The sequence below is a fragment of the Tachysurus vachellii genome, chromosome 6 (genome assembly GCF_030014155.1).
Source record: "Tachysurus vachellii isolate PV-2020 chromosome 6, HZAU_Pvac_v1, whole genome shotgun sequence".
NCBI lineage: Eukaryota > Metazoa > Chordata > Actinopteri > Siluriformes > Bagridae > Tachysurus > Tachysurus vachellii.
Window position 1 is genome coordinate 20,077,888 of NC_083465.1, and position 16,012 is coordinate 20,093,899.

Here is a 16,012-nt window from a genome sequence, read left to right on the forward strand (position 1 = left end):
TGGGTGACACTGGACAGTAAATAATGTAAATGTAAATAATGTTCATTCTCCCCAAAAATGCCACTAAAGAAATGGAAGACAGTAACCAACACACACAAACTCTGTCACTTCCTCTTTTATCATACTAATCACACACATTATGTGCACTCATTTACATTTACATTTACATTTACAGCATTTGGCAGACGCCCTTATCCAGAGCGACATACATAAGTGCTTAAATCTCTAACATTGGATACATTAATGCTGGCTCACTAAGTTACATACTTAAGATACCATGAGTTTAAAACATTTGTTCAAAGTTACAATGAAAAAGTGTCATGCATAAAGTGTCACTCATGTATATATACTCCTTCAAAACCACAAGTATCCACACAGTGGTGTTTTTTTTTTTGGCCTATGTTATCGAGCTTCCCATCCTGTGTTGTTATTCTGGTTTAAAAAAAATCTTTGTTATGTCAGTTTTTATATTAAGCATTCAAACTTGCAACTGCTGTTGCTTCTGCCTTCTGACAATTACTTCACACATTCTTACCTTTTATTAAAGGTGTTACCTGCTTTCCATGAATAATTACTGTTTGTTAAAATTAATATAAAGTGTTACTACCTCTTTTTAATTGCTTGAGAAACACTGAATGAAATCAAACTGAATCTCTCTGCACATCATTGGTTTAATTTGTTTATTTCCAAAATTCAATCATTAAATCCTATTACCCATTTTTAATCACACCTCATACCTTCTAATAACAAAATGTTGATATGTGAATTGACAATGCTAAATTGCCCATAGCTGTCGTTGTGTGTGCATGTTGCCCTGTAATGGACTGTCGTCCCATCCATGTTGCCCTGTAAAGGAACATAGGACCTCACCACATATCCAGTGATGAGGATAAACCGCTGGCTAATAAAAATGAATAAATATTTAAAACTACTTTGTATACTTTATACTAAAATTTTATGAGCATGTACAATTCAGAGCTTCATCATGTTTATATGGCCCAAACATAAGGTATGTGGACCATCACACACACACATATGTGGGCCTTCCTCAGTTTGTTATTAAGAAGCACACACTTGTCTATAATGTATTTGTACATTGCAGTATTTAGATTTCCCTTCACTAACACTAAGAGGCCCAAACCTGTTCCAGCATGATTAAAAACAAGGGCTATAAAGACATGAAGGAACTCAAGTGACCTGCACAGAGCCCTGACCTTTAAAATGAATTTGAATGCTGACTATGACCGAGGTCACCTTGTCTGACATCAGTGCCTGACCTCACTAATGCTCTTGTGGCTGAATGAGCACAAATCCTCACAGCAACATTTCAAAATCATGTTTAAAGCATTCCTGAGTACTTGATGTTATTAAAGCAAACATCAAGTCCACATTAATACCTGTTGTTCTAAATAGGATTTTCAATCAGCACCATGGTATTGGTGCAATGTTTACCTACATTTGGCCACATACTGTAGTGTACATCCTTTGTTGAGACAGCTCAGATTTGTCGCTTATATTCATTCGAATAGATTAGCATTAATTTGCCTCTATAAAAGTAGTTATTACAGAGAATCAAGTAACATCACATAATAAGGTAAGGAAATAAGAATACTATGGTGGCCGAGAAGTGAAATTAACAAATCCAAAAACAAATTAACAAATCGAAAAACACATTAACAAATCCGAAAACAAATTAACAAATCCAAAAACACATTAACAAATCCGAAAACAAATTAACAAATCCAAAAACACATTAACAAATCCGAAAACACAACAACAAGTCAGACAACCCGGAAGAGGTTGGTATAGTTTGTGAATGGAAACTTACCATCATCGGACGAGACACCTTTCATTCACCTGTATATCTTTAATGACAGGTGTCTAGTCCAATGATCGGTAAGTTTCCGTTCACAAACTATACCTACTGTACCTCTTCCGGGTTGTCTGAATCGGTGCACGAAACACATTAACAAATCCGAAAACACAACGACAATTCAGTCAACCCAGAAGAGGTTGGTATAGTTTGTGATTGGAACACGTACCGATCATTGGACAAGACACCTGTAACTCAAGGTATACATGAAGTTCAACAGTCTGCCGCATTGAAAAGTTAGAATGGATGGACGGAATGGATTACTGTGGAGTAATTCTGTTATTTTCTTATATTTAAACGTAGAACTTTACACATTACACATAAGATTCCATACGTGTATATCTTGAGTGACAGGTGTCTTGTCCAATGATCGGTAAGTTTCCATTCAAAAACGATACCTACCGTTTCTGGGTTGTCTGACTTGTTAATGTGTTTTCAGATTTGTTAATTTGTTTCGCACTTCTCGGCCACCGTAGAATACTAACTAAATCACTGTTTTCTATAATGCTGTTTTTGACACTTGAACAAATTTATTAGCTATGAATTAATGTCTAATATGTGATCTCCCATACTAAAGCTTTGCTTCTATGTTTTATGGCTTTGAGCTTCTGGAGATCTGACAATTAAGGCATTTCCATTTCCTCAGACATGCACTAGAACCCTGTGAGTAGTGTATTCACAGAAACCACCAATAATCAGGGACATATTGGGCCAGGATCATATTTAAGTGTACTGAGTGTTGAGTCACTTTTAAGCAGGACCATATTAAGACTACACACAGTATGTACACACTGTATCACAACTTAACATCAATAATCAAAACCCTCTGATATCTAAGGTTGTGGGGTTTAAAGGAAAAAAGGTAGAAGAGAAACTGTTCAGATGTACTGTATAACCGTGCTAAAAGCTCTAGGAAGTGAACTTCCCATATACAGTATACACAAATAAATGAGATCTCTGCTATTACTTTCAAAGTTTTATTTATTTTATTATTGGAAAAATGACAATAGCTCATATATCAAACACAAATTTCATGTCATCATCCACACAAAATCTAGCGCGTTTCTCTTTAGTTCCGCTTCAAGATTTTACCCCAAGATCATTCAAGATTTTGGAAGATTTTGGACCTTCAACGAGAAGAGGCCAATACTGTGAGGATCCTGAGGCAAATAGAGATGTCCCAGCTGAAGTTGGTTAAACTTCATGAAGATTCTGGCATTCAGAGAGAAGATGCCAACTATACAGTATGTGGTCTATGAGGCAAACAACCTCATAATCATTACACAATTGTCAGAATGTATAGGAGATTATTCTATACATTATTAAGGACATTATTCATAATTACACTCTACGGTGTTTATAAAAAATTATAATCACAACCTTGAGTGTCAACCAAATGATGATGGGCTCCCTTTTTAGTCTGGTTCCTCTAAAGGTTTCTCCTCTTCCATCTAAGAGATTTTTTCCTTGCCACAGTCGCCTCAGTCACCTCAGGCTTGCTCATTGGGAATAAATACAAACTTTTAAATATGGCTTTTTAATCTTGAATGTTTGTATAATATTAATCTTTTATAATATTAAACTTTTGTACTATATTTCTTATGTTCTGTAAAGCTGCTTTGAGACAATGTCAATGTCAATAAATTTGGATTGAATTTGAATTTGTATTGCACAGTGATTTTATTTACTATATTTCCTCATCCTTATTGAAATTGCTGGCCACAGTCCTGGCCACTACCAACATCTGACGTATGACTAAATGGTTTATAGATATATAAAAAATTCAAGATGCATCAGATGCAGCATATAGGTGTTGATTTTAACCCAGGTTTCTGTGCTGTGAGATGAAACAGTGTGGTACATTGCAGGTGGTCACTGCAGGTGCTGATAAGCTGTGAATGCTAAATAGTGTGAAAATGTTCAGTAGTATTGTGCTAAGAGCTATTTCAATACAATTATTATTTCACAGTTCATGTGGGCACTTTAACTATAACCAGCAGCCTTGAGTTTGACACAAACTCAAAGCTGCTTTAAAGATACTTTAGAGCACCTTACTATTGGATGCTCTTCTACCCGGTTTTATAAAAGATGAAATCATTGATAATTAATATATAATCTCTAATAATGACACATTCCAGGGACATCCATGTCAGTTGGCTTAGTCTCTCCAGTCCAATAGCAGACTGTAAGCTATTTTTTTCTATTAAATGTATATTGCAGATTCATTAAACTTGCTAAGGAGGATCAGTGTGAGTATAAAGATAATACATTGTATTCACACTTTCTCACTCTATAATTAGGCTAGTTGTCAATCATTCAGCAGTAGCACAAATGACAGCCAACCAGGGGTATGCTCCAAGCTCAGTCCCTAGGGGCTTCAATCCCACCTAGCCCTTATTACACCCTGGCTCTGCTCTCAAATTTTAATGCACAAAGTTTGAAAAGTTGTGGGTAAAGAATAAAGACTTGGATATATTATTGTATTTGTACAATCCTAATAGAAGATCACACTTTCCTGCTAATTCCCTTTTAGAGTATTTTATCAACTGAGAAATTTAGGAAGAAATATGAAATATCTGAGGATCACACACTAACATCTAGGGATCACACATTAGCTGACATGTTGCTGAACCAACCTGAGCACACCAAACTCACACATGCTTTTCTGTTTCTAGGAGATGGCAGGAAAAAAAAACATATTTAGAGCCAACACTTGCAGCTGTTGTTGTTAGCACTTCTTGTTGTTTTCCTGTGGAGTTTAGAAAGAAATGTACATGTATTGGCATAGAGGCTCTGTCTATGGTCTTATAACACCTTTCCCACTGATCTCTTTTAAATTCAGCAACAAATTTAGCAAACTAATTAGATAAGCACCAGTAGTTCATTTAAACTAAATTTAGCACTTACAGTATACACTCACTGAGCACTTTATTATGTGCAACTGTACACCTACTCATTCATGCAATTATCTAATCAGCTAATTGTGTAGCAGCAGCGCAATGCATAAAAACATGCAGATACGGGCCAACAGCTTCGGATTAGGTTCACATCAAGCATCAGAATGGGGGACAATGCAATTTCAGTGATTTTGATAGTGGCGTGATTGTTGTTGCCAGATGGGATGGTTTAATCTCCTGGGATTTTTATACACAAAACAGAATGGTGCAATACAGAAAAAACATCCTGTGAGCATCAGCGTTGTGGACAGAAACGCCTTGTTAATGAGAAACGTCAAATGAAATTGTGGTGAACAGAAAAGCATTTCAGAATACACAATATGTAAAACATGTACTGTAGATGGGCTACACACAGCGGAAGACCATGTTAGATTCCAATTTGCTCAGTGAACACCTGAAAGCTAAAGCTGCAGTGGGCACAGACTCACCAAATCTGGATTGTTAAAGACTGAAAAAACATAGCCTAATCTGAAAAATCTCAGTTTCTGCTGAGGAACACAAAAGTTAGGGTCAGACTTTGGCACCAGCAACATGAATCCATGGACCCAAATAGTCTTTGTGTCAACAGTCCTGATAAAGATGGTGTTTCCTGGCACACTTTGTGTCCATTAATAACAATCGGTCAGCCCTTGAATGCCAGAGCCTATTTACCATCTTGGCTACATCCAGCATAATAATTCACCATGTCACAAAAGTCATCTCAAACTGGTTTCATGAACATAACAAAAAGTTCAGTGTTCTTCAGAGGGCTTCTCAGTCACCAGATATGAATCCAATAGAAAACATTTGGGATTTGGTAGTACAGGATATTCCTAGCATGAAAGTGCATCTGAAAAATCTGCAGGAATTGCTTGATGCAGTCATATCAACATGGGCTAGAGTCTCAACAGAATATTTCCAAAAACTTGTGGAGTCCATGCCATTAAGAATTAAGGTTGTTCTCAGAGCAAAGGGAGGTCCTACCCAGTATTAGTCTAGTTTTCCTAATAAAGTGCTCAGTGAAGGTATGTCAGATTAGTATGTTTGTTTTTTAAGCATAATCATCTATTTTTTATTATATACTTCAAGTGCTTATTTATTACTATCATTCTCATCCACAGGAAATGAAGCATAAGTACCAGGTTGTTATATTCTGACTCATGCTGACCAGCCAGAGATAGGTTGGGTGTCTGTGACACTCATACAACTTTCATTTTCTCTTTTCCATCTATCCACTTCATTTTCTAATATTTTCAAATAACAGAGCTGACCACCACAGACATAGTCAGGGTTGCCATGTAACAGAAGTAAAAAATAAATAAATAAATCCAACTGCAGTTTATTTTATCAAAGAAGAAATTCTTTGATATTTTATGTACATACAGTAGTTACTTAAAATCCATGCTTTACTTAATCATCATATTTACTGCAGTTTATTGTTTAAAAATCCTTTCCATATACTGGCAAATTATTTGATGTTAGTTAGCTAAAAGAATCAGCTACCACAGACGTGGAGTTTCGTTTACTCAAACCTTCCTTACAGTACGCTAGCGATCCATTCAGTCAGCAGAATGTAAAATGAATTATCAGATATTTATCACCGCAAGTCTGTTATAAGATAAGGACACTGTTGGGTTTCTGTGTGTAGAGTATCGAGACTCTGTGTTTAGCTGCTGTTGAGAAGGGCTGGTGGGAACGATGAGGGGCATGAGCTGGTAAAGAGTTCATAAAAAAAAAAAAAAAAAAAAAAAAAAAAAAAAAGATATATTTTTCTTTCATGGGTATATTAAAAGCACAAAGAAGATGGCAGAAGCTTTAACTGTGTGCCAGTGTGGCCTTTCTCCATAATGTATAAAAAAAAAAAAAATCTTTTATTCTCTTTTGATTTTGTAATATCTCATACTTGAGTAGTTCTCTCTCCTCCTGAACCACTTTTCAGAATATATCTTTACATTTTCCTCAAACCAAAGCCGTGTGAAATCCACCTAAGACAAATGATCTCCAATAAAGATCGATTTAATCTAATCCTTATGTGTGTGAGCTAAAATCTGTTCAAATAGAGTACAAAAAGAATAAAAAATCAGGGGATAGAAAATACACACTGACAAAACCTATTTTTTCTATTTCTGTCAATGGCAGTATGATGCTGCATCAAGATAATAAAAATATAGTTCATACTAATAAATAATATATGCCTAAAAGAAATTTATAGATTTAAATAAGCACCGAATTATAGTCTAATATGGTATATTGTGAATATATTAAGGCTGATTGTCATGCTCACGATAGGAAAAGGATCCTAGTCATGATGAATGACACTAATCATGCAATCACTGAAAATTCGTCGATTTACAAAATGAATTCCACCCACATGAATTGGCTGGAAGCCTATAAAGTACTTGATACAGCACATCGTAATTTTTGTATAATGAACTAGAAATAACCTAATATTTTGTTCCAACAGTGAAAGAAAGCATGAAGCTTAGAGTAGAGTTGAAAACACAGATGTGAACCAGTCATGAATTATTCATTTCTTTTGTTATTTCGTGTGCTGTCAAAATCGTGTGCATAACTTAATGTGACGCCAAGATCCAAATCTAAGGTCATGAAATTATAATGTGTGGACAATGTACATTTGTCATGAGTTCATTATGTTATTTTAGGTTTTACAATGATAACATTCATAATGTCATATATTTTGAATGTTATACAGTATGTCATATGTGTCATATGTGTGTATTTCCAGTCTGAGAATAATGAATGGCATTTCACAACAAATGTGTTTAAAACGTCAGACATTGGTGATGTACGTAGTGCCGCTCCCACACTGTGACCGAAAATGGACTGAAATTGAAGGTCAGAATAACATGTAACTGAGATTCATTTCTGTTTTCAGAAATTCCACATGAAGAACACAACTCAGATGTAACCGAAGGGAAAGGTCTGAACACCAGTGTGAACCATTTCAGTATTAAATCCTCACTATGTGCATACAACTCAACTCTAAATACATCTAAATGCTTTTTCATTTTAAGCTCTTACTGTTTTGTTTATGCTCACATCTCATAATCAGGCTTTACTGAAATATTTTGTTTGAAAAATGCTGAATTATTTCTTGTATATCCGGAATTCCTTCTTCCTGCACAAAGTACAAGTCCAATACCGAAGAGCTATGTTCAGCTGTTCATGTAAATTATGTCAAACAAGTTGACATGCTGTTTAACTCACCTGCGAAAGCCTCCAGTCAGAGTGATAGTGATATCTGGATTGACACAGTTGGCAACCTCCTCTATTATCTGACCCAATGCCTCGGCCTCAGCTTTGCTTACTGGCTTTGAGATGTCTTCATAATACTGGAATCCTGGCAACAAAGAAGATATTAATTAAGCAATTAAGTAGCAACAGTACTCATTAACTCTACAATTAAATCAGCAGCCATCCCAAAACAGTGGGAGTCACATCTTATGTGTTTTCTCTTGTATTACGATGGTTTACGGAAATAAGGATTTTGCACAGAACAGAAAAAAGAGCTCTTACAAGAATGTCTCTCGCAACATACTGCATGTAGAGCATGAACGTCAATAGAATCAAACTGAAGAAAATCATTTTGATGAGCAGAGCTTTAAGGGGTGTACATAATTGTCCACACGTGACTTCATTTCCTTTAGAGATTGATATAACCCTAATTGAGCTGTTTAACTCCCCCAAATCTAAAGCACTTAGCAAAGGCAATTATCTTAATTATGTATCTCCTATTAGCACTACAATCATTGTCGCGCCTGCATATGGCAGCATCACAGACAAAAGTTGAGTCTATTGTAGTTTATGGGTGAGGCCCAGTCATTTTCATTTCCTCCAGCTGGTAGTTAAGTGCTTTTATTTTTTTTTTTCTGTGGCTGAAAATGTCTCGGTGCAGTTAACCTCTATTACAGCCAAGAACAGTTAATCCCAGCTATCATCTGTACCCACTTATGCCTCCTCTAATGCACTCTCTCTATATATACCCGCTCTGTAGTGCTAAATCCTCTCTACACATAACGAGCAGCAGTTTCGTCGTACTCTGCATTCATTTTAAAGCAAGACAAATGTTTAAGTTTATTTAATTTGAAATGCCATTAACATGCTTTTTTTGTAAATATAAAGCTCTTTATATTTGTTATATACGGTGCTCTGGTCATTTGTCACTCAAAATCTATTGAATGTCACATTAACCTGAATTATTATTATTGACATTCAGTGTATCATGCTGCAGCTATAAAGCTGCACTGGTATGACATAACTACAGGTGTCTCATTCTGTCAGACTGGAGTGAATTTCATTTCCATCAGAAATTCTGCACGCTCACACAGCCTAAAAACGAGATGGAAAAATTCTGATCAATTCAAGCAACCAACCAATATATTGTATTGTGCAGCACACCTGAGGCACGGCGTATATTTCCCAGAAAGTTCCTCAACTCAATCTGCATAATTGTTTAGGAACAAGCTTGTTTATAGTCCAGCAGGTTGCAAATGAGTGTCTGTGTGTGTGTGTGTGTCTGTGTTTGTTGGTGGGTGGGTGTGTTTGCCTATGTTAAAAAAAAAACTACCCCAGATGCCTATTAAAAATCAGTTGTGTAGTGGCAGTAAAAACCTGAGCCTCATTAAACTTTCACCTCACAACAGATTTTCATAACAATCAGCAATTAACAACACAACCTTCCATTAGAAATCCAAATTAGAATGCAGTGTTGAAACTTACCACCTGTTTGTAACAGGTCAGGCAATTTAACATTTTTATAACTGCAATAACACGATCAGATCATAACTCTGAAAAGTATCATAAGGGAAGTAAGACTGGCCTTTGGGCAGCTGGCCTTTTTAAGCTGCCTGACTGATGACGGAGTGTTCTCATTGTGTTTCTGCGGGAGAGCTGCAAAGCCTTGGCATTTTGCTCCTCTCTCTCTGTATCTCATCTACCCACAGCCATCTGTATCTGTGAGAAGCCCATGTGGTGCCAGGTCTGTGTGTGGAATATGTCTATAGTCAGCCAATGGCCTGTCATTGAAGCTTCTTAATACAGGGCATTGTACACATCTCTCCAAGAGAGGAGTGAAATGTCTCAGAGAAGAGAAAAAAAGGCACAAACTGCTGCAGATGAGAGCTGCAGAGGAAATTAAGTCACACGGTACAGCTTAGGGCAACTTAACAAAGCAGGAACGAACAGAACAGCCTGCGGAGAATCGGAGAGACATGGCAGAGGTAGTATTAACACAGTGACAGCCAAATGATGAATGGCACTTTGATGGAAACATTCATCACTCATCTGACACGGTTTCAAGATTTACTTTTGCTAGAGTAATCTGGCATCATTGCAAAATTGCTAGAGCTACAAATAATAGGTAAACAGTGCAAAACTTGCAGAATATTGCCTCATTCACAGACAAGCAAAGCTAGGTAATAGATGTTTTGATTAGACCTTATGTAAGAATTTGTACCTGAAGTGCCTGAATCTTCTCTTAGTTATTTAAAATCCATATTAGTGTCACAATTTCCCTCTCTCACCATATGTCTCAGCTCAGTAAGTGTTTCTTACTCTTACTCGCAATACTTGTGCCTTTATTTTGATTTTGAATCTGTTACTCATTGTGTACACCTGTTATGTCTTAGCACTTGATTTGTTGGTCTACGCATTGTCTATTCAAACTTAGTAAAGTCTTGTAAGTTGATGGGCCTTGTTTTGCATGCTCTAGTTTCTCTGCCTGTGATTCATACTTGTTTATTGTACCTACTTTTTGATTTGCTAAGAACTTGGGCCTTAATAAACTGATCACTGGTCTTACTTTGTATTTTTCACTCAAAGTTTCCCAATCTCAAGGCAGCTAGTAAGTCAAGACACATGAAGCACCTGCATCATTTTGTAACACTAAATTTGCTTCTGCTATGCACCGAAGACATTTATGTTTGACATCAAAATATATTTTGGAAGGAAAGTGTACATGATTTCACGTACAATTCTACCCAGAAAAGAGGGTCATTTATTTTTCTCTTGACCCCAATGGCTATGTCATTTTTTCCATTCAATTTCCAATCTCTAAACAATTTCCGGATGGCTTTGACCACTGTGTCCCTTGGCAGTCCAAGTATTACATAAAATAAAATCTAAAAATGATTCTGAAAGTATGGCAGGTGAGAGTATATGTAGAATCAGTATGTCAAAACCATTATAAGGTTATATCCAAGGTTTTAAATAGAAAAAAAAAATAAACATGAATGCATCTTTATCTTAAAATGCATGTTTGAAATCCTAGAATTACACACACAAAAAATTAGGAAACAAATAAATACAACATAGATATCTCCAGACTTGATATCCCAGCATTTACTATTTGACTATTTGTGTTACTAATGACTGTAAATGTGCTACCTGCTCTTTGCATCCTGTTTAAGTGTATGCTGGAGTCAGAGACGATCTGTTCCAGGCTGCGCAGGCCTTGGCGAAACCACTTCTCTGCTGTCTTGGGTCCAACACCGAACACACTGGTAAAAATCTTTTATAAAAGCAAACTATTCAGACAATCCCAAGCAATGAACGCCGTTGCTCTAACTTCATAAGAATGTTGTTGCTACAGCTCCAGTGCTTTATTACTTGATGGTGTCGGGTTTTATGCACTCACACACAAAGATATTTGACATACAGATCAATTTCATTAAAAATGCATTATCCAGAGAGATTACTGTAGTATACAGTAGACTTTCTGATTAAACAAATCATGTCAAGAAAACATGTAAGAACTAGTTGTGATAGAATGGAGTGCAATGAAAATCAATCCTTGTCGTTCTTATTTCATAAGCAATAAGAAGTTGAATGTCTCACCATCTTGTCCCCTTCAAAACGTCAATAGATTCACTTTTGTTCTTTTCTCTACAAAGAAAATATTACGTTTGCTTCTCAGCAGCTTACCTTCAGAGTTTGATATCTCTCATCTGTTAATACTTCTTCAACTTTGGAGGAAGATCCACACTCTAAAATATCCTGCAGAAGAAAACAGGAAATACAAAAGAACTAAAAAAATGCGTGCTTTTGTATTTTTCATGTACTGTGAAAGGAGAGCCATTAGCAGAATGTGAATTGTTCTCTCTGAATGCATTCAAAACTCTTTTCATATATACAGTCGGCTCAATTTATATCCCATTTCTAGAGCACTAGTGAAAATGCTTCCATTTTCTATTCTTTTTTAATATAATGAAACAAATGTCATTACACCTTATATTACCGACTACAATTTCAGTGAAATGTAAAATCTTTGAAAGGTTTCCATGAATTTTAGAGTTTCTTAGTATTTGGTTTGTCTCCTTTTTACTGTACATGCACTTTCAAATTTATGTAAAACCAAATGATTTTAGATCAAATCAATCTTAAAATGATATCACAATTATTGTAAGATTCTTTACTAGGTCTATAGATGTGCTGTATATAGATTTAATATTGTTTACATATATTCACGATTAAACACTTACTTTCTTTGTTTCAAATATTTTCACAAAAATAAAAAAGGATTTTCATTGTGGACTTAGACTTTTGGACGCCACTGCCCCTGTAATGTGTAAACATCTGCACAAAGGCAAGTATGCATACATTTTCTGACCTTGTGTCAGATCAATTTGGGGTTTTTTCTCATATAAGATTGAATCATTTCCATACTATTGCTTTTAAATAAATTGTGTGAATTCCTAAGTGTTAGCTAAGTATTAATGGGTATCTGAGTTTCGGGAGCTTTGCAGAGTCAGGAGCTTAGAAAATGCTATTTTGCTGACCCCAGATCTGATCGGTGAATTGATTTTTTATTTATTTTTTGCTCCATCTGGAAGCTTTAAGCCAAAGCAGGAGAGAATCAATAAAGACAAAAAGCTAGTCAGGAATGGAGAGAGTGCTCAAGATATACTATGACATGTTTGTTAGGTTACTGATATTCATATTGATTTGAGAGTGTTTATATTGCCTGAAAAATAGAAATGCATTTTTTTAGTGCCCACATTTCATAATGGGATTACCATATTTGTGGATTAGTAGTAAAATAGTTGCCCTAGCCAAGTGTGCTTTGAACTGTACAGCATCCCATTTTAATATCTTAAACTGAAATGTAAAGTTCATGTAGATTTATTTTCCAATTCATTCAACAAAAAAACAGTGCCGGTCTTAAATCTTGATAAATGTATAAACCCTGTATATTGAATTGATCATGAACTCACTTTTACATAACAGTATGTTAACATGTCTCAATAATGAGGATGATAAAGCAGAATCATTATCATTCTCTAAAGCAGTGCTTCTCAAAGTGGTTCACAGACACCTCCAGCAGACTGGGATATTCAGCTAAGTGTCTGCTATTTTATTCTTATTTTAATGACAAGATATCAAAGAAATCAAAGTTAGCATCAGGTACTATCAACTACTGTTATAATAGTTATTATATGTCACTAAATCATTAAGCCTGGTTTATTTAAGTCCCCCAAATTGTGTAGGCTTTCTTTTCTAAGCTAACGCTTAGTAAGCTACAAAGATTTTATTTAAGACAGTAACACTACATAAGTGAAAAAGAAGAATTTAAAAAACTCTAGTAATACCTGAAAAGCCATATGAATACCCAAGTACATGTTCATTTAACTGATGATTGATGGTTTTCCAAATTCCTGTTTGTCTATGACAAGATGGGCTCCAAACATGTATGTCACTGGAAAAAAACTGCAAAGACCCACAATCCCCCACCTGTATAACAGCCATGGTCTCCGGTCCAAGGCAGGGAAGTCCCTCTATGCCGTTGATGCTGCGTATTGGCACTGGAAGACTCTTCAGTACAGACGCAGCTCTCTTGAAGCCCAGACACGGACCTTTACTCTCAATGAACTCATAGTTCTCTGCCAGAACTTCCAGAGCATCCTACAGCAGGATATGAATAATTTTAATGATCTTTCAAAAGCTCAAGTTTTTGCACTAAGCCTTAATCTGGTTGGTCAGAAGGTGTTTAATTTTCTCTAACAGGACATCTCTGGCTGGTTGAAATTCAAATTTATATAAATATAACTTTTAATTTTCTAATCCTACATCATATTTTCTGTTGTAATAACTCCTTCACAGGGACTTGTATTGCAGACACATTTTTTTATGTGAAATATGCAGACACATATTTCTTGGAAAAGAAATGATTTTTTTTAGCATTAGCAAAAGGATGTGCTAATTTTAGGATGTGCTTTATTAGAAAACAATCAATTTTATGTGGAAACAGTACTGTAAATAACACTCTACAATTTATAGTACATGAATAATCATGTAATAATGATATGAATGCTATGTCTTACTTAATGATACAGTATATGAACTAATGATGATAATCACAAACTAAAGAAGAGCTAACCTTATCCAGGTGAATTCATCTGGGAATAATGACCACCTTAAGTACACGATAGATCATGTATATTAGTTAATATATTAACTAACACATAGGGGTAAACTAAATCAAACTGCTATATCTAAGACTAAATCATCAGAAAATAATCTTATAGCATGCTGGTTTTATACATAAGTTAATAGATAATAGTGTTTGCTAAATGAATAAAATGTTACTGTATTTATTTTACCCTTGTGGGTAAATGAACAGAGCTGCAGGCTCAAGCCACCCGGAGGACTAGCTCTAGTACTACAGTGGGATTTGAAGTTGTTGAACGACGCAAAATGGAATGAAATGAGATGAAATTATTTGACATGCATTTACTGGTGTTTATTATTAGTGTATAAGAAGAATCAAAGTAAATAATGAAAGCAATTCAATGCCATGAAGTGAAGGTGAAATTATATGAACAATTTGAAATGATGCACCTAGAATTTCTATTATTTCTTATAGAGAATGTTTGATTTAGTTCTCCCCATGTATTAATACTGTACATTAATTACTATGTAGTTAAGGTGGTCGTTAATCGTGCATGAATTTATTTGACACGTCTTAGTTAAGCTTAGCTCTTCATTAGTTCATGATTAGTACATGGCTTAACGCATCATTAGTTCATATTTAATCATTAGAGTATAATAATTATTGTTTTATTGTAAAGTGTTGGTATTAAATCTGTTTTTTGCTGAGATGTAACTCATCACCTCATCAATGCTGACATGCAGTGGGCCATGCTAGTCTTAATCTCAGTGCTAGTTTAATTTTACATTTTAATTTTTCCAGCCCATATACAGTATAAGCTCCTGGAACTTACTTCATGAATACAGAAGTATGCAGAAAGGAAATAATGTGTGAATAAGAGGATGGAGTAAACAATAGGATGGAGGGATGAAAGAGCAGAGAGAGATGTGTGTCAGATACGTGTGTGTATTTCTTAAGCACTGATCTGTGGTTACAGACAGTCAGGGATCAAAGAACAGACTGGGTCACACTCGTTTCATCTCCGCATCTACCCTTCCTTACTCCCTCCCTCCCTCCCTTCCTCCCTCCTGCTCTCTCTCTCTCTCTCTCTCTCTCTCTATCTATCTATCTATCTCTCTCTCTCTCTCTCTCTCTCTATCTCTCTAGCTCAGATCGCTCATCTTCTGGATGACCGCACAGTGACTTGTGGCTTTGTGAGTACTGGAGAGGAACCTGTCATTTTCCACTTGTTCATAAGATTTCTCCCTAAAGGGACTGCAAACACACAATAACACTAAAACACACACATGCATTCTAAGACACACACTACCCTTTTCTTACACAAATCAGGGCTGCTCAGAATTGTTGCATTATGCTCCTGTTTGGGCTGCTCAGTATTTTGCATTATGCCCCTGTTTGGGATGTTCTGTTATTGGAAAATGATCTGCTTTTGGTTGAGATCCGCTGCGAGGAGGAGGTGAGTTCAAACATGGAAAAAACACACTGAAAACTTTGACACTTCACTCTTCACTTGACAAGCGATGTCGGTGATTACACAGAGAGATGCAAAGCAGGTGACAGGGGGGTGACTGGGAAGTGACGTCGAGGTGACAAGGATGTTGCTGGCAGCGTGATTCACTTCTTTTTGCTCAGAAATAAAACATGGTAGCCTAATTAAATTTCCAGTTAGACAGCAATGTGTTTGGACTATTTGGAAGTAGCTCACTGTGTACTGATAGGAAGAAGCTGCTGACAGCAAGTGACAGGATGGCTGTGAATTGAAATGACATAAGCACTGAGTTTGTGAGATCGGACGGT

At 35.9% G+C, this 16,012-nt stretch overlaps 1 protein-coding gene across 2 annotated transcripts in view; it reads right to left on the reverse strand.

Annotated features, from left to right (window-relative positions):
• dntt (deoxynucleotidyltransferase, terminal) overlaps positions 1-16,012 on the reverse strand; it is a 108,373-nt gene that overhangs the window by 70,604 nt on the left and 21,757 nt on the right. For both annotated transcript variants that reach the window (XM_060872766.1, XM_060872767.1), the window contains exons 4-7: positions 13,558-13,728; positions 11,752-11,823; positions 11,215-11,338; positions 8,038-8,170 (exon numbers count right to left, since the gene is read on the reverse strand). In XM_060872766.1, coding sequence (XP_060728749.1) covers positions 8,038-8,170; positions 11,215-11,338; positions 11,752-11,823; positions 13,558-13,728 — 500 coding nt within the window. The remainder of the gene's footprint in view (positions 1-8,037; positions 8,171-11,214; positions 11,339-11,751; positions 11,824-13,557; positions 13,729-16,012) is intronic.